General features: G+C 50.2%; 2 protein-coding genes across 2 annotated transcripts in view; both read left to right on the plus strand.

Moving 5' to 3' along the window:
- Positions 1 to 21921, plus strand: part of SEMA7A (semaphorin 7A (John Milton Hagen blood group)) — a 140520-nt gene that overhangs the window by 27639 nt on the left and 90960 nt on the right. The window lies entirely within an intron of this gene.
- Positions 257 to 20723, plus strand: EDC3 (enhancer of mRNA decapping 3). The gene is made up of 7 exons (XM_061447323.1): positions 257 to 336; positions 2715 to 2896; positions 4014 to 4327; positions 10474 to 10809; positions 18236 to 18389; positions 19198 to 19415; positions 20206 to 20723. The coding sequence occupies exons 2-7, from the start codon at positions 2733 to 2735 to the stop codon at positions 20538 to 20540; spliced, it is 1521 nt and encodes a 506-aa protein (XP_061303307.1). The 5' UTR covers positions 257 to 336; positions 2715 to 2732; the 3' UTR covers positions 20541 to 20723.

Raw genomic sequence — 21921 nt, forward strand, 5'->3', positions numbered from 1 at the left:
CGCCGATAGGTGACGGAGGGGTCACATCGGCGATGGGTGACAGAGGGGGTCACAGCGGCTGTGCCCGCAGCGACGGGGATCAGGTCCCGGCTCCACCACCGGAGCCACCACCACCGCCGCAGCGCCGGGTCCTCACTACGCATGCGCACACCGCACCCGGCGGCTCCCGCCACGCCGGGTGTTAGTGCGCATGCGCGCAGCTCCACTCCCACCCCTCCGCTCGTCTCTATGGTCGGCCGCCGGTGGCTGGAGCGCCGCGGGACCGGAAGTGACGGAAGCCCGGAGCGGCGGTGAGGGAGGAGGCCGCGCTGAGGCGGGAGCAGGCGGCGGCGCCAGGTGAGGCGGGGCCGGGACCGGGACCGGGACCCCCCGCTCCGCGCCCGGAGCCCGCCGGGGGCAGGCGGCACCCGCGGTGCGGCGCTGAGCACGCCCGGGCCCCCCGGGAGGCGCGGCCGCGGCGCCAGGCCCTGCGCGGGGCCGTGCTGGGAGCGGGTGGGGAGGCCCGGCCCTGGCCCGGGGCCGCGCGGGTTGGAGGGGGGGGGCCCTCATGCTGCCCCCAAGGGTGAGGGGATCTCCTTGTGCTTCTCCCCCCACGGAGGGGTGTCCCTTGTGCCCCCCCTCAGGGGCTCCCTGTGCTGTTCGCCCCGGGGACTGCGTTTTCCTGTGCTGGTGAGGCGGACTGGGCCGGGGGATGAGCCCTGCTGGGAGTGGGTGCGCTCTGCCTGCCCGTGTCCCGGCGGCAGAGCTGGGAGGTCTCTGTGGCTGCTTTCCTCGTAACTGAGCCAAGCCAGTTCGCTGTGAACTCATCTTGCAGCTGGGGGAGCATGTGTTGTGGCTCCTTGTCAAGCAGCAGTGCCCGCTGTGCGCAGCTATTGAATGGTTTATGTTGGAAGGGGCCGTAAAGCTCGTCCAGTCCCAACCCCCTGCCGCGGGCAGGGACCCCTTCCACTAGAGCAGCTTGCTCCAAGCCCCTGTGTCCAACCTGGCCTTGAACAGGGGTGGGAGAAGGTGCTGAGTTACTGCTTACAAACTCTGTGTATTAAAGAGCTGTCTGCATGGCTGAGTGCGCCTTGACTTTCTTTTACAAGTGGCAGTGATGTCAGGCGTATCAGTAATACCCACCCAAAGGGATGTTGGGGAGAAGATCTCTGTGAGTTGTATGGCAAAACCTGTAATATGTGACAGACTATTAGACAGGAGGTTTGACTTTCCAGGTGTGTGTAACCACACAGGTGTGCTACTGTTCTCATGTGTGATGTTGTAAATAATTCACTGCATGTGTTGCTCAGTCCCTCTTCTAAGTGACTTCTGCACAAAGCAGTAGAAGTCTCCCTCGAGATGAGGAGGTTCCCTTGGTTTAGTTCGTGTTTGAATGCAAACATAGATCACCTTTTGCCTGGTAGAAGGAGACTCTTGTTTTTGAATAGTACCCTTGGAAGGTGGTGATGTGTGCAGAGCCCTTCCTCTCATTTCCAGAAGGAGATACAAAAAGTGGGAAAGGGAGTGAAGTTTTAGGTGTACTGTAGATACTTGGTGATATGTTTTCTGCCTTTTGAAACTGCCTTTTATCAGTCTCACCTTGGCATCCAGGCATTGTTATCATGGCTTAATATGGATCCAGAAAAGCAGGAAAGAGAGGAGGCTGGTGCTGACGGATTTCCACCTTAGTGACCAAATTTAGCTTCCTTTAGAAGCATCCCCTGTTTTCAGTCCCCTGGAAGCAGGGGGAAGTGAGGAGTTTTCCTGTTAACATGCATCCTAGTTATTTCCAGGGTTATTTTTCACTTCTTTTTCCAAGAAGCTCAGGATAGGAAGGGCTTGAAGAGAATTAAAACAGTGCTCAGAAACAGGGTTTATATATTGCTGTTAATCTCTTCTTGGATTATTTCCTGGGCTCTTTGTGCTCCTTACAGTAAATATCTGTTGATTACAGCATGAAAGGCAAATATATCCAGTGGTCATTTCCCTTTAGGAACTTGTCAGCTCTCTTTTGCTGCTGTGCCACTGATGAGCCTGTCATCTTCTCGGGCCTGTGTCTGGAGGAAGAGATCTCAGCTCAAAAGATGTGCTTAGCCTGCTTCAAAGTGTGTTGACACAAGTTCAGTCAAGCATCAGGGCTGAGGGAATTGCGTGGGACTGAACAAAGTGGGTTTTCTTCCCCTTGTTCTGGTGGAGCTCAGTGCTAGGAAGAAATGCAGCTTCCTGATTGCAGCAGGAATACTGATATTCCTGGCTCTGGAGAGCGGGAAGGCTTTTACCCTGGACTCCAGCACTGGGTTTTCCTCCCCTCCTTCTGTATCTGCTCCCTTAAAGGTGTTGGTTTTCATTTGTATGTTCAGAGCTGAATCTTCTCCCTGCTGATTATTCACAAAAGCTCTTCTGCCCCAGTGTTCCTGTGCCAAAACTCTACAAACTCCCTGAAATTCCAGGGATAATGCCACAGACAGAATTAAATACCAAATATTTCTGTTGGGAGCTTGAAAATGATTTATTTCATGAAGCAAACAGTGATCTGTGTCACAATGCTATAGCAAAGCCCCATCCAGGGATTTACACACTCGCTGGGATGTTATTTCCACCCCACAAAGAAGGGAGAAGCTGACAAAGCCGGAGCCTGGGTGGGTGCCAGGCTTTGGGCCGGGGAATACAGTTGATGCTGATTCAGGTTGTCACTTTCTGCATCTTGTTACAGCCAGGCCTGTGTCTCTTTACAGTGGTTGTGTGCCAGAAAGATGGCTACGGACTGGCTTGGGAGCATTGTGTCTATTAACTGTGGAGAAAGCTTGGGAGTCTACCAAGGACGAGTGTCTGCTGTGGATCAGGTCAGCCAGACCATCTCCCTGACACGGCCCTTCCACAATGGGGTCAAGTGCCTCGTGCCAGAAGTCACCTTCAGGTTAGTGGCTGTCTTTTCCCCTCCTACCTTTTCCCACGTCGGTGGTGGTTGGCATGGTTTTGGGGTTGGTTTTCCTCAGAAACAAGCTCTTTGCTTTAATCTCCCTATTGCTGCTGAGCATTGTTATTGCCCCTAGGCAGTGAAGTGCAGTTATCAAATCCAACTCCATCCCTTCTGCTCTTGCAATGTGCTTTGCGCTGCAGAGACAGGAGGGAGTTTCGAACCAAGAAGCTGAATTGATGCTGCAGTGGTGTTACTCTCAGGAGCTCTTTGCCACCAGCTCCTGGTAACACTGTGTGTAAAAAGAAGACTTAAGAGTCACTCATCACTGCCATTTCCCTGTTACCTGGCATCTTATAACAACTAAGACGCCGAGTCATTGACTTGTAAATAAGATTGATTCCCTGATACTCTTAATCTTTCTTTCTCCCTGGATTTTAAAGAGACTGGGGTAAGATGATGATGACTATATTCTTCTAGGAGATATGTGGAAGTCAGTAACAAGCTCTTATTATATCCCAGTTGAAGAAATACTTAAGTTTTGAGTAGAAGCCCCTAACTTCTAATGTATTTCTTGCCGTCAGGGCAAATGGAATTCTTTGTAACTGCTGCTTTGTTTGGTTTTGGCTTGTACCCAGTGCTCCTTTGGTTTTCTTTATCCCTTTTCTGAGGAAACGGGAAGCACAGTCCTTGTCTGAGCATGAATTGCCCTCATCTGAGGGTAGATTACTGGAGAAAGGGATTAAATGTAATAGTAGCCTCAAGGCTGAGATGAATTAAGTGTCTGGAAACTGGTAAACCAGTGCAGATCTCTGCAAAGGTCAGTTGCTTCCATTTTCTGCTTGAGTGCTGCCTGTTCCAGCTTGGAATAGAGCCTTTCACACAAAACCCAGGTGCAGTGTAGAATTACTCATTGATGTTTTGAGGACTCAGGCCATTTCAGTTTGATGTCTGTGGAAATATCCTGTGTGATTGGGTGTTAAAGTCCATTTTTCCTCATTTCTATTGATCAGACAAACCACACTCTACAATGCAACACATTTTTCTTTAGGGGTTTCTTGCAGAGGTACCTCAAATGCTAAATTCCTCATGTCTGCTTTTCTTTCCCTGTTTTTAGGGCAGGTGACATTACTGAGCTGAAAATCCTGGAGATCCCAGGGCCAGGGGACAGCAGACAATGTGGGGATCTGCCCCAGACAGAGATGGGCATCCCTGGTGTTGGGTGCCAAGTGGGTCCCAGTCAGAATGGCACTGGGAAAGCGTTAAAGAAACCCATGTCCAGCAGTGCCCCACAGAACATCCCGAAGAGAACAGACACCAAGAACCAGGATATTATCATCTCTCCACAGCAGCAGTGCTCCAAGAGCTACATGGATCGGCATGTGGAAACGCTCACTCAGTCCAAAGGCTTCCGCCGTAGACACAATTCCTGTGAGTATCCATGTTATTCCACAACTTTCCTTTTCACCACTGAGTTATGGCTGCAGTATCTTCTCTTCTTCCTCAAGAATATTTCAAATGGGTCTGGAAACTTTCGCCTTTATACTTGTCTTACCTCCTGAAGGTCTGGAGAAGAGGAAGTTAAATAGTGAGGAGAAAGACTTCATAGAATTCCAGACTGGCTTGTTGAAGGGACCTTAAAGCTCATCCAGTTCCAACCTCTGCCATGGGCAGGGACAATTTCCACTACAGCAGGTTGCTGCAAGTCCCTGTGACCAACCTGGCCTTGAACACTGCCAGGGATGGGGCAGCCACAGCTTCTCTGGGCACCCTGTGCCAGCGCCTCAGCACCCTCACAGGGAAGAGCTTCTGCCTAAGAGCTCATCTCAGTCTCCCCTCTGGCAGGTTCAAGCCATTCCCCTTGGCCTGTCCCTACATCCCTTGTCCCAAGCCCCTCTCCAGGTTTCCTGCAGCCCCTTCAGGCACTGGAGCTGCTCTCAGGTCTCCCCTTCAGGAGCCTTCTCTTGTCCAGGCTGCCCCAGCCCAGCTCTCTCAGCCTGGTTCCAGAGCAGAGCTGCTCCAGCCCTCGCAGCATCTTTGTGGCCTCCTCTGCAGTCGCTCCAACAGCTCCACATCCCTCCTGTGCTGCTGCCTCAGAGCTGGGTCAGGACTGCGGGGGGGGGGGGGGGGTGTCTCCCCAGAGCACAGCAGAGGGGCAGGATTCCCTCCCTTCACAAGCTGTGCCTCCCAAGTATTACAAGTATAGGTCTTCCAAACGTTTGGCACTTGCCTTTGCATCATCCTACAGTCCTCACAGTTATAATCCCATTCATGATCTGGAGTATGCAAAGTGTTTTCTCTGCCTCAGCATTTCTGAGAGAAGTGTGGTTGATGCCTATTTATGTAAAAAGCAAATAGTTCTTTAACACTTTAGAATATTAAAGGGAATATTCAAGTTTAATTAGTGGAGATATTCCCTATATGGATTATTCTACTCTGTTGGCATCCAGTGTTAGAAAATGGAGAGCTGAATAACGCTGGGTAGAATGATTTCCTCATTCTTGCTGCTTGAAGATTGCCCATTTGTCAGCCTCCAGTTTTCCTCTAAAAGGAACTGGAAGCATAGAGCAAGCTTTTCTATTTAAAGCCTACCTCTTGCAACATCACCCTACAAGTAACTACTGGTGTTATTTGCTGTGTTGTTAAAAACGCACATTAACAGCTCTAATGAGGCTGGTGTAAAGATACAATCAGCACATCTCCTAAGTCAAGCATCCCTCATCTTTATTCTGTTCATTAACTCTTCAAACTCTTCTTTTTGTGCCAAAATTGGCTATGTTCTCTTTTTCTTCCTCAAAGTCCCCTTAGGCTATGCGCCTTTCCAGGGCTTCCTCATGCAATTATTTAACCATCAGTGGATATCCAGCCTATTTCCATTACTTCATTGCTGAAGCATCCTTATGTATCCAGCATATTCCCATGACTTCATCTTTCCCCCCGCCTTGGTTTTGTGTTTAGCAAAGAAACAAAACCCAGGTGGGAAAGGCCAGTTAAACAGGGAGCTCAAGGGCTATATTTTGTGGAGGAATCCCAAGGAACTTGTGGAAGTTTTCCTCTAACTTTATTGCTGTGATTGCCAAAGGGGGTTGATGGGAAGAGGAAGGACAGAGTGATGTGAGGAGGAGGCATACACGCCCTGATGACCAACCATCATCAAGCCTCTTTGGTTTTGAGTGTTTTACTTCTGCCTAGGCCTAAACACTGCCTGGTGCTTGCTGTAGGAAGAGACCTGTGGTTCCCTTAAGGTTAATGGCTTGGGGTTTTTAAGTCCCTAGCTCCTCTTAAGTTCCATTTAGTTGTTTGAGTACGTTCCTTTGGTTGGTTTTAGAAAAACTTGTTTCATCTTCAGCCTTCACTACCTAAATAGCACAAATAACTTCTGCTTTGCTTTATTCTGGCTGGCTGGAGCATGTAGGAGGAGGGTTAATAACCTCACTTCATGCTGTTTGTCAGTGTCTGGTGGATAGCTTGGATTCATTTAGGGTAAATGAGGTAGAGAAGTAAACTCTTACCCTCAAAGTGTGTGTATTTGGAGAGTGGGGCATATGATGTGTGAATCTCAGGAGGGGGATAGAAGAGATCCTGGCTCTCTGGTGATGTTGGGTGCAGGCATTTGGGGAAGAACAGGCTGAGGTGTCACCTAGAACTGAAGTCATGCCGGCTTTAGTACAGCTGGAAGTTGCCCTCTTGATGCCCTTTAGCGTGCTAAGTCAGGCCCAGAGTTCCCCCTTTGGAGTCCTTGTGTGACTGGAATCAATAAATATCAAGGCAGGATTCCCAGCAATGGCTTCTGTGGCGTGCTGGCACTGGGCTCACTCATGCCAGGGCTGGCAGCAAAAGCTCCCACAGGGATCTCTCAGGAAGGCAGCCAGCTTGCTAGAGACTTCATGTTTGCTTGTGTGCTGTACATGAAAGCTTGCTTTTCCCAAGGAACAAAAAAAGCCTGGGAAGTATTGTTTCCCTTTTGAGGGAGGTGCTTTGCTGCGCGGCATCGAGCTGCCAACTTGACGTGGAGCCATGTGCTGTTCCTTAACAAGCTTCACACAGGGTGCTGGAAGTTGCCATCCCAAATGAGCTGGGCTGGAAGGGCTGGCTTTGTGCAGCTGCTTGGATGGGGCCATGAAAGCAAGGCCTAGTTGAATGGGGCTTGGAGCAACCTGGTCTAGTGGGAGGTCTCCCTGCCCATGGCAGGAGTTTGGAACTGAATGAGCCTTAAGGTTCTTTACAACACAAATTTTTCTATGATAGAACTCATTCTGTGAGGGACCTGGGGGGGGTTAGTCTGGAGAAGAAAGGCTCAGGGGGGACCTTATCACTCTCTACAATTGCCTGGCAGGAGGATGGAGCCAGAAGGGGTCTGGGCTCTGCTCCCAAGGAACAAGGGATGGGACAAGAGGAAACGGCCTCAAGCTGCACCAGGGCAGGTTTAGATGGAGCTGAGGAACAATTCCTGCCCCAGAGGGTGCTCAGGCATTGGAACAGGCTGCCCAGGGCAGGGCTGCAGTCACCGTCCCTGCAAGTGTTCACACAGCGTGGAGACGAGGCCCTCGGTGCCATGGGTTAGTGGTGGCCTTGGCAGTGATGGGGAATGGTGGGACTGGAGGAGCTTAAAGGGCTTTTCCAAACCTGGTTGATTCCATGATTCTGTGACTAGCAGTATTCAGGGAATGGCTTGGTCTGATTTGTCACACTGGTGCCCTGAAAGACAGTGAACACTTTTCCTGTTGGCCTTAATCTCAGATTCTTCTCTCTGAGCTTTCTCTCCACCTCCCTTGGTCCTTCTTTCAGGCTTTTCTCCTCTGCCCTGAGCAGAATCAGCCAGCAGTCATCTTGCCTGTCTAGAGGGTGATGCTTTATGAGGAACACCACCTAACTTTGCTGCTTGGCCTGTGCCATGTCCTGTGCACCCTGTGTGAGGAGGTGAAAAGAGAGGGCTGGTTGCATGGCTCAGCAGTACTGTGAGCTGGCATCCATGGCTCTGGATTAGGGAGCTGCCCACCACAGCAGCTTGTTTTGATAAGGTATGGCCTTGGCTCCCCTTTGTTGTGTCTGCAGGGGAGTCCAGGGAGCTTTCCAGCCATTGTTTTCCCAGCTTTTCTAGCACAGCTTTGTGTTCCAGCAGTGTATACACACTGCTTACATCAGCTGCTTCTGTGCCCTGCATCCACTGCCCAGCGGGGCAGCTCACCCCATGTTTTGCTTTTCAGGTCAGCTGAGGAGCTGTTTGTGGAAGAGCCTGGCAATGGGTGTAAAAACTCTTGTTGGGTAACTGAAACAGAGTTGTCCTAATACTTGACATTGAACAAGGCTTGTTTTGCTTTTGTGTTCAGTGTAAGCTTTAGCTTGTTCATCTGAACTCATGCTGATTGCTTTGACTTGGAGTTTGTGAATGTTTGGGGAACCCAGCCTGTTGTGTTGTCTGGGTTTTCATCTCTGGGGCTGCTGACTGAGTCCAGAGGAGGCAATGGAGATGCTGCAAGGGCTGGAGCAGCTCTGCTCTGGAGCCAGGCTGAGAGAGCTGGGCTGGGGCAGCCTGGAGAAGAGAAGGCTCTGGGGAACTGGAATAATGGGAGCCTGAAGCTGCAGCAGCTTTTTGAGAGGGGGGTGTTTTGGGATGTTCAGGTCTATTTAATTTAGCTCCTGGACTTGAGACAGCTTCCACAGAAGGAGCTGCTGAGCAGTTCTAGGAGCCTCCTTGCTGCAGAGAAAGCTTTCAGGTTAGTCACCTAAACAGTTCTCTGGAAACCCATGTGACACACCAAAATACAAGGAAAGATAAATGGGGGAAAATTCTTGCTGAGACAATGCATTCCTAACTGGGAATAAACCCAAGTATACATCCTTAGCAAGTCATCCTTCAGCATTGTCTGAGTTAGATGTGGTGGGAGGTGGACTCAGTATCAAGCTGTAAACCAGGTTTGTCAGAGCTTACAAAGTGTTTGGTAAGTGTCAGGTATTAACTGGATTTTCTAGTGCTTTGTATGAAGTCTCCAGGAAACTCTGAAGGGAGTTCTGGAGTTGACAGCAGCAGTTTGTGTCATTAACCTACTGAATACCTTTGCTGTAGAGAGCAGAGTTCTGCTGTTAACTTGGCCAAAATGGGCATGTTGGTCTTAAATATTCCTGTCCTGATCCGGAAATGAATGAGCACTTGTGTAGAATCAGTTGACAAGGAGGAAGGTCCTTTGCTTTCTAGGGGAAGTGCTGCTCCTGCCAGTGGAGTGGAGGATTTCACACCTTGGAAGCATGGGAAATGAGAGCTCAAGTTTGTTAGGCTCCACCAGTCAACCCAAGGTTATAAATAAGCCTTTTCTTGGATTTCTCGAGACCAGACTAGTCTTGTCTGCACTTACAAAGCCTACAAATAACTTTGTGGGAAGCTGTGAAGGTTGTGCCCATTGCAGATCTTTTGGGATGTTTTCAGAGTATCCATCCAAATTCCGCCTGTCTTCTCCCACTGGTTGTGATAATGTGTAAAGGCAAAAATAGGTTGATATTGCATTTGTGGGGAGGTAGAGAAAGAGCACGCATCATTAGGGTAACTTGATGGCAGTTTGTTTCCAATGGATGCTGTCAGTAAACTCATTTGTATAAGTTACTCTCCATAGTGATCATCTTAAACTACAGGAACTATTTTAGTAGAGGGAGTAGCTTTGGTGTGATAACTCTTAACTCCATCCGTTGGACCCTGTAGGTGATGCCTGAAATTGCTGGAATTGGCCTGAAATATTTCCTAGGTGTTGCAAATATAACAAGGGGTGTACAAACAGATTAATATTAGGGTTGAGTTTGAGTTAGGAGCCGAGTTTGTGGGTGAGCTGAATAAGGTAAGAAATAAGCAAGTAAAGGGGTGTGTTGACCTCCTCATTGCACATGGTTTTGTATCAGTCCTTGATAAGGAGACCTTCATCAGTCTCACTCCAGAGAAATCAGGCTTTCAGGATGACTTGTGGCTGGAGAGAAGTGTATTTAAACATGCAGGGGGATGAAGAAGGAGGAGAATGAAATAGGGATGAGGTCAGGAATGTGTACCTAGTGATAGTAAGTGTGAGCAGAAAGAAACACTTGATATTCAGGGGTTTAAATTCTCCCTTAAAGATCATTAATAGGTGGCCAAGAAAGGAAACACCTATGTTAGATTCTGAAATTTAGGGAAATTCCAAAGAAGGTTTTGGGTCACATGCCTGTGTGAGCATGAGCTCAGTATAGCAGGAAAGCTATAGCAGGAGCACGGCTAGCTTCTTATCATTGATGGGACACACCACCTTGAATGAAATCCAGTAGGGAGAAATGCTCACTTTGCTCCTGTGGCCAAGCATGTTTTTCTAACCTTGCTGGTGGAGAGTCCCTGAAAATCTCTTTCCTGATGCTCTTGTTCTGTTTTCTGTCCATGGATCTTAGCATGAGGAATGCCAAAGATGGGCTCTACAGCAAGTACCCATTGAGTCTGGGGGCTGCAAGCCCAAGCATCAAGAGAGCTCCCCTCTCTTACCAGATGTGTTGGGGAAAACATGTATGAACAAAAGTGGCTTTTCCCATTTCTGCCATGTTTCCAACTTGCTTTTCTTTTCCTTTAGGGTCATCCAGCAGCCGTCACCCGAACCAAGTGACACCGAAGAAGAGCGGCCTGAAAAACGGGCAGATGAAGAGCAAAGATGACGAGTGCTTTGGGGATGACATTGATGAGATCCCAGACACTGATTTTGATTTTGAAGGCAACCTGGCCCTTTTTGACAAGGCAGCTGTGTTTGAAGAGATTGAAACGTATGAGAGGAGGAGCGGCACCCGGTCCCGGGGGACCCCCAACGAGAAACCAGCTCGCTACCGGCACGATGAGAACATCTTGGAGTCAGAGCCCATAGTCTACAGAAGGATTGTTGTACCCCAGAATGCTAACAAAGAGTTCTGCACGGGTATGCCATGTCCCTTCCTGATCAGCATGGAAACTCTCCTGCTTTGCTGGGCTGGATTGTTTTCTCCAAGGGTTGTCTGTCAGCTTAATGTGATACAAGCAAGGGCGTCCCTTTACGTAAGGTTGGATCTGTGCCTTCTGTCTGCATACAACCTTTATTTGCAATATTGCCTAGGTAAAAAAATACTCAGATAGGGCACAAGGTAAGCAGTTTTCCAGGGAGGAATAAAGCTGATGGCTGGATAACAAGACAGAGGGTTTTGAATCCTTGCTTGGATTCCTAGTATGATGAACCTGAGTGGATGTGATCGCTGGCTCGTGAGAGGTTGGGATGGGCTCAGGGTTATGGTATGTGATAGCACATGGTGATTTGTGCTTTCTTGCTAAAAGGCTGGAGGTTTCATGTGCTTCTGATGCTCCTTGGGTGGTAGTTACATGTTTCCCCATGGCTTTGTGGAAGTTTAAAATGTTGTTGGTGTAGAAAGCAATGGTTCTGGCTCTTCTCATCCCTAACTCCAAACATTCATTGTACAAAAGGTGTTTTAGGTGGGGTCTCCCCCCACTTACTATCCACTGCTGCTGTGTGAAAGAGATTTTACTGTAAGCGTTCTATTTATATGAGTTCACATGCTGCACAGCACATGTGCTTTATGCTACATTCAGGTACGAACTCCCTGTAACTTCAGTCTAGTTGTGCTCTTCTGCCTGCTTTTTAGCACTTGCAAAATGTAGGAGTGAAGGAACTTGGGCATTCCAGGGGCATTTCTTTTCTGTATAAGAATAAAGTCGGCTTTTGTAGAGAGACATAAGCAGTGCATATCCTGGTGGCTTGGCCACTGAGCTGAGGTGTGATCAGGTCCTTGATCTCTCATTCTTGCTCTGCCCAGAAGCTCCAGCTGGGGTGTGAAGCACTTCAGGGAAGGAAGCTGGTTCATTTGTAAGGATTTGTTGCTTTTCAGTGTGAAAAACCAAGTCTTTTAATGGCTCCCCTCTACAGTGATATCATAGTTTTCCCTTTGTCATCCATCTTCCTATTGATCTCCCAAATGAGATGATAACATACTGGGTCATAGCAGAACTTGTCCAGCTCAGTATTATGTTTCCAAGGATACTTAAGGAAGAGTGAAATAACAGAGCAACCACACAATGATACATCCCTGAGTGCTTTGTCTTTCACAGTTTGAAGCCTTCCTGAAGCAGAAGAGGTAGTTCAGTATTAATAGCTTTTGATGAGGCTTTTTTTTGTCTTCTGCTTGTTTTAACCTATTGCTTTATAAAGCTCTGCAAGCTTTCAGTCTCTTGACAGTATCCTGTGGCAAGCAGCTCACCAGTTGCCTGTGTGTTGTGTGAATAAGCTCCTCTTTGTTTTTGTGGATAAATACTCATTTAGCATTATTCTTTTTCATTTACTCCTTGTAAACTCATCTTCCAGCTGGTTCATCTGGTAGGAGACAAGGCTTCTGTGTGCAGCTAGTCTGAAACTAAAGCTAACCTACTGTTAGCTGCCAGTTTGAGAAGTAAGGCTGATGCTGTATGCTAGCAGTACAGCTCCTGGCCATGCAGCAAGCATCAGTGAGTAAATTCAGAGCATGAAAATGAAAGCATGTTGCTAAACTCCATCTTTATGATGGAAGCTCTCAGCTCCCTGTTTGCAGTGTGCTGGAGGGAGCAGCTCAGTGAAAGAGTTGCTGTTGGCTTGTTTTGGTCTTGGCAAGCTTGCCCTGGAGGGTGATACATGACTCCCCTCCATAGCTGCAGGGTCTGGCAAGCCTCATTAGCTACTGTTGGGTGATTAGTGTCCCCTATGGAATTCTGGATTCCTTTGGAAGAAAAGCTGTCCTGTCACCCAATGGGCAGGGTATTGACAGCTCCAGCTCCCTGCCGCCTGTGCTGAGCAGGGCACGTTCACAGGCCTGGGAATGATGGTCGCAGTGTCCCAGTGCTGTGTCCCTGCCAGTGGTTTTCCCCCAGAGGGTGATTTCCTTTGTGTCCACTGAGGAAGTTTACTTCTGCTTAGGAAATGCTAAGGGCAAGCTAGGAAAAGCTCATGTCAGCACTTGTAACCTGCCTGCTGCTGGCAGAAAGACATCCAGTGTGCTTGGAGGAATGATGGACTGTCCCTTGGAAAAATCAGTCCTGGTTTCTTTGTTTAGCAGCTGGAAGGAGGATGCTGAGCTACAGGCAGCTTGCTTCTGAGTGGCTCAAAGAAGAGCAGCTGCTCAAATGAAAGCCCCAAAAGCCATCGTTCTGGACGTATCTATGGCAGGAATTCTCTCTCTGCTTCTGAATTCTCCCTGGAGAGTTTTCTGTGGACTCCTAAGGGGAGCTTTACTTGCAAAAAGCACTTTCTAGTTATAGGAGAAATAAGTACTTGGTAAATTCTTTACCCTAGGGCAGTCCTAAAGATGATTGTCTTGAGAGCTCTGGCTGATACAGTGATTATTCTGTCTGCTGTGATAGCACAAAGTGATGCTGGGGATTGACAGCAAGTTGATATCCAGCTCTTGTCACTGTGGCAGAGGAAGGAGTCTGACTCCTTGCATGCTCTTTTATGCCATGGAGCTAGGGAATAACCAGGATTATGCAGCAGTAAATCCAGCAGTTTGCTGGTGCCAGTTCTCCAGAAGATTATCTGCAGGGCTTCCAGTCTGTGCTGCTACTGCTGCCTGAGAGAAGTCAGGTTGTGTTGGCTCTAGCAAAGCTTCATAAACACTTCATTCCATTGGGATGCTTTTCTGGGAGTTGATTTTTCTGGAGCCAGGCTGTCAAATAGGCATTGGTGGCAAGCAGGGAGTGAGGAGGGGGATCTGTTCCAAACAAAAGTGAAAACCTGAAGCTAATAGAGCTTACCAGGTCTTTGATCATGACTGAGTCCATCCCTATGGCTTTGCACATGAATTTCCCTCATATATATGTAGTTTATCTTTAAATGTGTGTCTAGCTGTGTTCTTTCTGCTGGTCAGCAGCAGTGGAATGACCTGTGATTGAGCAGCGCCATGGTTTGGGATCGGGTCTTTTGGCAAGAACTGCAAAGCTGAAGTCCTGCAGGTGTATTGGAGCTCGGGGTTTGCAGTCGGATGGAGTATCTCAGGTCATCATTGATGACTCTGGAGAATATCATCTCGAGCATACCAGGCTGTCCACATGGTTCCTTTTAGCAGTTGAGCTCTTCTTTCCTCTTACCTGTGTTTAGTTGCTGCTAGCACGTTCCATACACATACCATGGGTTCCAGTTCATGACAGCAGCTCTGCTCTGGAGCCAGGCTGAGAGAGCTGGGCTGGGTCAGCCTGGAGAAGAGAAGGCTCCTGAAGGGGAGACCTGAGAGCAGCTCCAGTGCCTGAAGGGGCTGCAGGAAACCTGGAGAGGGGCTTGGGACAAGGGCCTGTAGGGACAGGCCAAGGGGAATGGCTTGAACCTGCCAGAGGGGAGACTGAGATGAGCTCTTAGGCAGAAGCTCTTCCCTGTGAGGGTGCTGAGGCGCTGGCACAGGGTGCCCAGAGAAGCTGTGGCTGCCCCATCCCTGGCAGTGTTCAAGGCCAGGTTGGACACAGGGGCTTGGAGCAAGCTGCTCTAGTGGAAGGTGTCCCTGCCCACGACAGGGTTAGGACTGGATGAGCTTTAAGGTCCCTTCCAACCCAAACTGTTCTGTGATTACACTGGCTTAAAAATCTGCCTTGCCTGAACTATGGGCATCAGATGCGTGCTTAGGAGTGGATCAATGTGGCAGCCAGAGCTTATGTGCCAGGGTCATGCTGCAAAACTAAAGCTGAGCCTGTTCTGTGAGGGTGATGCTGTCAGTATGGCTTGGGTTTGTGTGTGCTATGTCCTTGACTGTCTTTTCTACTCTGTGTAGCTTTTAGCTCTTCAGTCCATGGATGACTGCCTCACAGCGATTGTGTGTATTGAATGTGTGAAGTGTTTCTGGGACCTTTGAGTAGAGTGCAAATGAAGTTCACTTGATCCAACCGCAAGAGAAAACAAAGTGGTCATGGAGCAAAGTCTCTTTGTCCCTCAGACAGCTTTTAGCTCAGCTGGAGTGAATTGTGCACTGGTTCAGGGAGAGGCTGACACTAGAAGGTCAGCCAGAACTCCCGCAGGATTTGTCTTCATTAAAAATAATGATGATTAAACTGCATTAAAACCCCTAGCCCTTCAGTGGCGAAAATCACTCACGTCTGGGGGGCAAGGAGCTGTGGTTTGCTGAGGCTGCAGGCAGGTGGCTCCAGCTTTACCACCAGCAAAAGACAGCAAGTAGTGTGCCCAAACTGGACTAGAGTTAAACCCAAGTCACGTAGCTGCAGCTTGTGAGCTGTGTGGCCTGGGAACCTGGAGTTTGCTTATTGCTAAAGGAAAGAGTTTGTAGTGTTACACATGGCTTTTGGGAGATCCCAAGCCTGGTTCCATGTCATTCATACCTGCAGCTCGCCTGGTTTTATCTCTGGGCTGAAATAGTCCAGAGAAAACCTGGGGCTTATGCTTGAGCTACTCTAGCAGCACCCCTTGCTTTTCACCCTGCAGCTTCAAGTACTGGAGGCATCTGGACTTGCTTTGGGCTTGTTTGGGGGGAAAACCCCCTGAATTGCTTAACCCGTGGCAAGTTAACTCAATCCTTCTGCTGGCACAGGGTGTTTTCATCCAAGCAGTGTGTGTGTGTGTGTGTGTGTGTGTGTGTAACATCACATAGAGAAGCTTGAGGAGACAACTCCTTCCCGGTGCCCAGGGCAGTGTGCCTCAAGCAGAGGCTCCTTGGTGTTTTCTCAGCCTTCAACAGTGCTCTGCATGTCACAAAGCTCTTTAGTCTCTAGCTGCCCTTTTTCTTTTCCAGGCAGCTGTAAAATACATTTATTTAATATCCAAAGGCCTGAGCTAATTTCTTTGATTACCTTCATTACTGAACAATAAAGCTGCAGTGTCCAACCCAAACAGAATTAAGGTTGGCAGGCGTTCAGGTTTGCTGCAGCACTGTTATTGTTTGTGGCTTTACACGTCGCCTCCTTGCTTGCTTTCTGCCAGAGTTTATTTAACTCCCTCGGCCTGGTTTTGATAAGCCAGTTGGACTGGTTGGACCTTGCGTGAGTGCGAAGAAGGGAAGTTCTCTTGGCATCTAAGCCTGCTCCTGAGAGGGAGCAATTAGGACAAAGTAGCACTGGCATGCTAAATGCAAGTTCATCTCCTGGCTTCCAGTTAACCCCCTTTGTATTAACCCACTGGGCACTGAGCTGCATCTAGCTGGTGGTAAATGTGGGTTTCCTAAAGCTCATGGCCTGGAGAAGGTGTCTGAGATAAGGGTGAAGGTGGTCACAGAGAAGGTGTTGGCAGTGTTTGTACTAAACTGGGTAGAGGCAGAGTATAGATCAGCTGTTTCTCATCTGGTCCTGTGGTTCAGAAGGAGCAGAAGCACAGTTTGGGAGCCTCCCTGCTTCAGGTGAGCAGAGGATGCTTCCCCCCAAACTAGGTGGAGAGATCCTGACCTCAGGTCACTCATTCCAAGTCCTTCTTTGAGCTTGACAAACAAGACCTGATGGAGTAGCCAAAAGGTGGATGGGCAGAGGCAGAGCGGAGCCTTGCGTGACTGCGGAGCTGAGGAGGGGTGTGAGCACAGGGCAGGTACGTGACTCCTGGGCTGGCTTTAGGATTATTAGTGGCTGATGACTCCGAATGTTCAACGGCTGCTATCAAGAGGCTGAGATGACTTTGAGAATGTGCCCGCTTGCATGTGTGCTGCGGGTAACGAAAGACAATCGGAGGTAGCTTAATGGGAGGTTAGCATGCAAGGTCAGGTGTTTGAACATGTTTGGGCCCTCTGTATCTGCAAAGCACCAGCTGCTGAGTTCACAAGTGAAGGCCAGAAGGGTCCAGCAGGATCTGCTCCCCAGCATTTTACTGTTTCCTTGCGGGAGCGCTCCCAGTTGGCCCTGCACACCTCAAGATGTACCAAACCTGCTGTTTCCGCTGCAGCTCCACTTAGTGGTTTGTGACTGGGGCGCCCTGGGGAAATAGAGCAGTACAAATCATTCCTCACGATTCACATACGTGCTGCTGGTCTCATTTGAATGTGGTGCATGCTTGTCACAACTGGTTCTCATTACGGGTTTTTGCCTGCACAAGGGCCCATGAGCAACTGCTGAGTTTCCTCTGTGAGCGGATGTGTACTCTGCAGCTGCTCCCCTTTGAGCTCATCTTGCTGCGGAGCCACATCTTCTTCCCACGGCCCTTTCCCATGGGTGCTGGAGGTCTGGGCCCTGTCATGATGAGCACCCAGGAGGCTGCTGTCACCCTGAGCTCAGGGGTGGGAGTGTGAGGGTGAAGAGGGCCTGGGCTGAAACAGGCATCAGGCTGAGTCCTGGACCTTTGTGACCCATCGTGCCCAGCTCCGTGCCCAGAGTAGGAGCTAAGGAAAGTTACAGAGCACTTGCTCTGCTTATTTAGCTGGGAGCAGTGCTTAGGAATGATGGGAACAGAAGGAGCTGAGAGCTCTTCTGGCTGGCAGCTGTGCCCCAGCTATGTGGCTGTCCCGTGGGGGGAGGGAATTAAGCTATGCAGGTCCCTAGCTGGGAAACAGTTAAGGACATCCAGGAGGAAGTTTCAAGGGAATAGTAGCTCCAGGGAGACCTTAGAGCAGCTCCAGTGCCTAAAGGGGCTGTAGGAAACCTGGAGAGGGGCTTTGCAAAAGGGGACAGGCCAAGGGGGATGGCTTTGACCTGCCAGAGGGGAGACTGAGATGAGCTCTGAGGCAGAAGCTCTTCCCTGTGAGGGTGCTGAGGTGCTGGCACAGCGTGCCCAGGGATGCTACTGCAGGGTTCACATGTGTGAAGTCAGACTCTGCTTGGAGAAGGGAAGCACAAGGAGTCTTCCAGAACAGTTACTCAGGTCTGTGTGTCTCTTACCTGCTGAGGTAGACGAGGCTGTGATGGTGGGTTAGGGGCTGGAGGTTTAAGGCTGGTCACTCCCGATGGCAGGAAACATAACACATCCGAGCTATTTTTGATGGAAACCCGGTTCACAGCTTCTCTTCTGACTTTGACAGGGATTAGGAATGCTGATTTGTGTTTGAGCATGGGTGTGGGTTAAAGCACCAGTGGCCTGGAGACCAGTAAGAAAACCTTTTATCTTCAATCTGGAGGTCTAAAAGGCCTTCCCAGCCCATGTGTTGCTAAAACTGCCTGCTGAATCTTTGTGGAAGTGTAGTACTTCAAGGCCAGCAGCTGTGTTGACCTGTCTCCACTCAGAGTAAGCTGGGTCTGCTGCACTAGTTTGGATTCATGGAATGATCTTCAAGCCCCCTGGGTTCCTGGGTTAAGGAGATGCTTGGTAGCAGCTAATAGCCCTTTCCAAGTACTGTTATAAAACCTTCCCAGTGAGCAGCGTTCTGGAGAGGTCTCTGATTATGCCTGTTCCTTTCTCCCTCCTCTTTCTCTGATCCCAGACTCCGGGTTGGTGGTTCCAAGCGTGTCCTACGAGCTCCACAAGAAGCTGCTCTCGGTGGCTGAGAAGCACGGGCTGACCCTGGAGCGGAGGCTGGAGATGACGGGGGTGTGCGCCAGCCAGATGGCCCTCAGCCTCCTCGGGGGACCCAACAGGTAAAAGCTGCTCCCTTTCGCTCTGCCCCCTCTAAGCAGAGCTCAGTTTATCTTGTTCTGCTCGGTGGAGCTGAGCCTTTGAGGTCAGTGGCGTGTGGGTGCCTGTGCTGCTCGTTGGATGCTCATCAATGGTCCTGCAGCTGGAGGAAGCTGTCACCTCTGGAAGGAAAACCTCATCCCGCTGCCCTGCAGACTGTGTTGTGGCTCGTGTGTCAGCCTCTTCCCAAATAATCATGCAAACAAGCGTGGTGCTCAGGCTCCTGAAGTGGGAGGAAGATTACAGCAGGTTTCCATGGCACGCTGCTGCTTTTCCCCTCTGTAGAAAGGGCTTGTTTGAACAGACATCCACCCACCTTGGATGAATGACTTAATAAAGGCTTCTTTTTGGCTCCTGGGTCCCAGAAGGAGAGATGTCTCTGGAGTCAAAGAGCTGAGATTGTTTTCTCTCCACTTACTGGCCTTAAATCTCCATCTGTTTACTTGGCAGTACTTTACCAGGACCTGACCGTTTGATTCTGAGCAGTAAGTGATAGCATACCAGGCAGCACTGACCTTGTCAGCTGAAACTCCTCCTGTCAGCCACCCTCGATGGCTTGAGGCCATTTCAATAAATCAGCTGTACTTTGCAGTTGCTGAGGCTTAGGGGTAGAGCAGAGCAGCTCCAGGAGCAGCTCTGTGAAAGGATGTGGCTTCTTCCTTCAGAATCAGCGGAAGATGTGCAGAGCACCTCTCGGTTTGCTTCTCCTCTCGTGCAGGGAGAAGGGGAGTGCTGCCTGGGGTTGCTAACAGCCTCTTTTGTCTGTCGTAGGCTGAACCCGAAGAACGTGCACCAGCGGCCCACGGTAGCTCTGCTGTGTGGCCCCCACGTGAAGGGGGCACAAGGCATCAGCTGCGGCCGGCACCTCTCCAACCACGACGTCCACGTCATCCTTTTCCTCCCCAACTTCGTCAAGATGCTGGAATCCGTCACCAACGAGTTGAACCTCTTCAGCAAGACACAAGGCCAGCAAGTGTCCAGCGTCAAAGGTAGGTGGCTGAGGAGCAGATCCGCTCCTGCCTCCCTGACACTTGCGCTGCTCAGTCCCCTGGCACCATCTAGTGGCACTGCCATGAGCTGGTGGCTGCTGGGAGGCTGGCAGGACAGCAGGGAGGTTCAACAGTGGAGCTGTTGTGCTGCTACAGATGTTTCCTGTATGAACAAGCTGCTGTGGGGATCAGAGCAGAGCAGCCCTTCTCTTATGATAAGGGCCTTCCTTGTTCAGCCTATCGAAACTGCAAGTCAATGAGCATCCAACTGCAGCTTCAAACCAAGCAGCAGCTTTGCTGAGCAAGTCCCAACAGCTGGCAATTCACATCTCTCAGTGTGCCAGAAAACAAGCTGCTGCTTCACCTTCTGTGAGACAACTGGCTTCTGTTTGATATTTCACCAGTGTTATTTCAAACCCGGTTCATTTAATCTTCTGGGGAGAAGCAAACCTGGGCATTAGGGCAGTGTTGGACTGTGCTGTGCTGGCTGAGCTACTTCCCTGGTAGCTTATAAAAGGACTTGGTCAGGTAGGGGGAATGCAGCAGAGGTGATACAGAGCGGGTCAGTGCTCCCCAGTGGAGCTCAGCAGGGCAGGCAGCAGTGCAGCACATGAGCTGCCTTTCTGTAGTTGGTGCCTTCCAGAAAAACAGCCTGTTTTACAGCTTGTGGAGTAGAAAATGGGCCTTTTCTAATGGAGACAGCAGTCCCTGCTTCCCTGGGCTGCCTGGCCCAAGCCCAGGTTCAGGGTTTCAGGTCGATCCTCGGCGCTCACCAGTCTTTGTGTTTCAGATCTCCCCGACAGCCCCGTTGACCTGGTGATCAACTGCCTGGATTGTCACGAAAATGCCTTTCTGAGAGATCAGCCTTGGTACAAGGCAGTGGTGGACTGGGCCAACCAGAACCGGGCCCCCGTCCTCAGCATAGACCCCCCCATCAGCGAAATGGAGCAGGGCATCGACGCCAAGTGGTCGCTGGCCCTGGGGCTGCCGCTGCCGCTGGGCGAGAGGGCCGGGCGCGTGTACCTCTGTGACATTGGCATTCCCCAGAAGGTCTTTCAGGAGGTGGGCATCAACTACCACTCCCCCTTCGGCTGCAAGTTCGTCATCCCCCTGCATTCCACTTAGAGGCAGCTGCGGGGCTCCGAAGGGAGAGAAGAGGAGGAGGTGTGTCAAGAAGCTGTGCAGCGGATCCTGACTGGTAAAACTCGTGTGACGCCTTAAGGATGAGAAGTTCTGGAGAGGTTCTTTTTTTTTTTCGGTCCTTCCAGAAGAAATATTGTGTATTTAACAAAAAAATAACAAACAAAAAACAAACCCAACCAAACAAAGAGAGCCATTGTACAATGCAACAAAACCGAAGGAGGCGAATGTTCCTGCAGAGCTGGTCTCAATTCTCTTGTGCCATTGTATGAAGGAGCCTGCAGGAGGATGGTGTCTGTCCCTGGCCAAGTGACCACTGCTGACCAGGCCTGGCTGGAGGGTGTTTGTTGAGGGGTTGCACATGGAGGTGCTACAAGTGATGGGTGGGTTGTTGGCTGGAGCTGTGGTTCTGTCCTTGTGGGCAGGTAGAGCCAGCAGGAGCATCCTGGTGGGAACAGCACCCCTGGTGGTGTAGGAAATACCTCCTGTCGCAGTCAGACAGGAGGGAGGGTTTGTTTTCATTCCGTTGTTCTTTTGGATCCTCCCTTACCCTGTTTTATGTTCCTGAAGGTGGTTGTAGGTCCCGCTCCCTCCTGGACCCTCTGGCCCTTCAAGGAGAACATTCCCTCTGTGGAAAGCTTGTGTCAAGAGCCAGAAGCTCTGGGGTCACACCTGCTCTGGGAACACCCAGGCCTCAGCTGGGCTTTAGTTGCTTCTGTATTCGGTTGGCTTTTTGTCTGTTCACTCTGGTTAAGCCCAGGCTGTGGGAGCGAGGTGGGCTGTGGAAAAGAACTTTTCCAGGATAGTTATGGGGGGTGTGGGGTGTGTGTGTGTTCATTTTGCTTTTCCTTCCTGGCACAGGGAGTGAATCAGGGAAAGGGCAGTGAAGCAGGGCAGTGTCACTCGGGCTGTGGTGCATTGCTCTATGGTGTAGGTGATAGTTGGGCCAGTTCCCCCGTGATTCCAGCATCCCTCTTACACTCAGTGTGGTTTGGGAAGTGGGTCATGGATCAGTTCATTCCCTTTGGGCTCAGCCTGGGTATGGATGTGCCTGTGCCCTCTCCTCGCACAGAGGTGCTCAGCTCCCTCCTCACTGCAGTGCTTGAAGCTCTGCTGCTTACCTGTCCCCAGAGCTCCTGCAGGTGCCTGAGCCTTGCCCAGAGCCTGTTCTGGGATCTGGGAGAGCCCCAGGTGGTGCCTGCTCCCTAGGGGAGCTGGCACTGGAACTGCTCTGGCGCTGTGCTCTGCTGAGCAGTGGAGTCTCTCTTAGCAAAGCTATTGACCTGCTCCTGTAAATCCTCCCCCTTGGAACACACCAGGCACTTGTCTTTGCCTTTCATCTGCCTAGAACACAGGCCAAGAGCAT

This window comes from Pezoporus flaviventris, unplaced genomic scaffold, assembly GCF_033815535.1.
Source record: "Pezoporus flaviventris isolate CSIRO_AGI_PZ_B2104156 unplaced genomic scaffold, CSIRO_AGI_Pfla_v1 ptg000006l, whole genome shotgun sequence".
NCBI classification, from domain to species: Eukaryota; Metazoa; Chordata; class Aves; order Psittaciformes; family Psittacidae; genus Pezoporus; species Pezoporus flaviventris.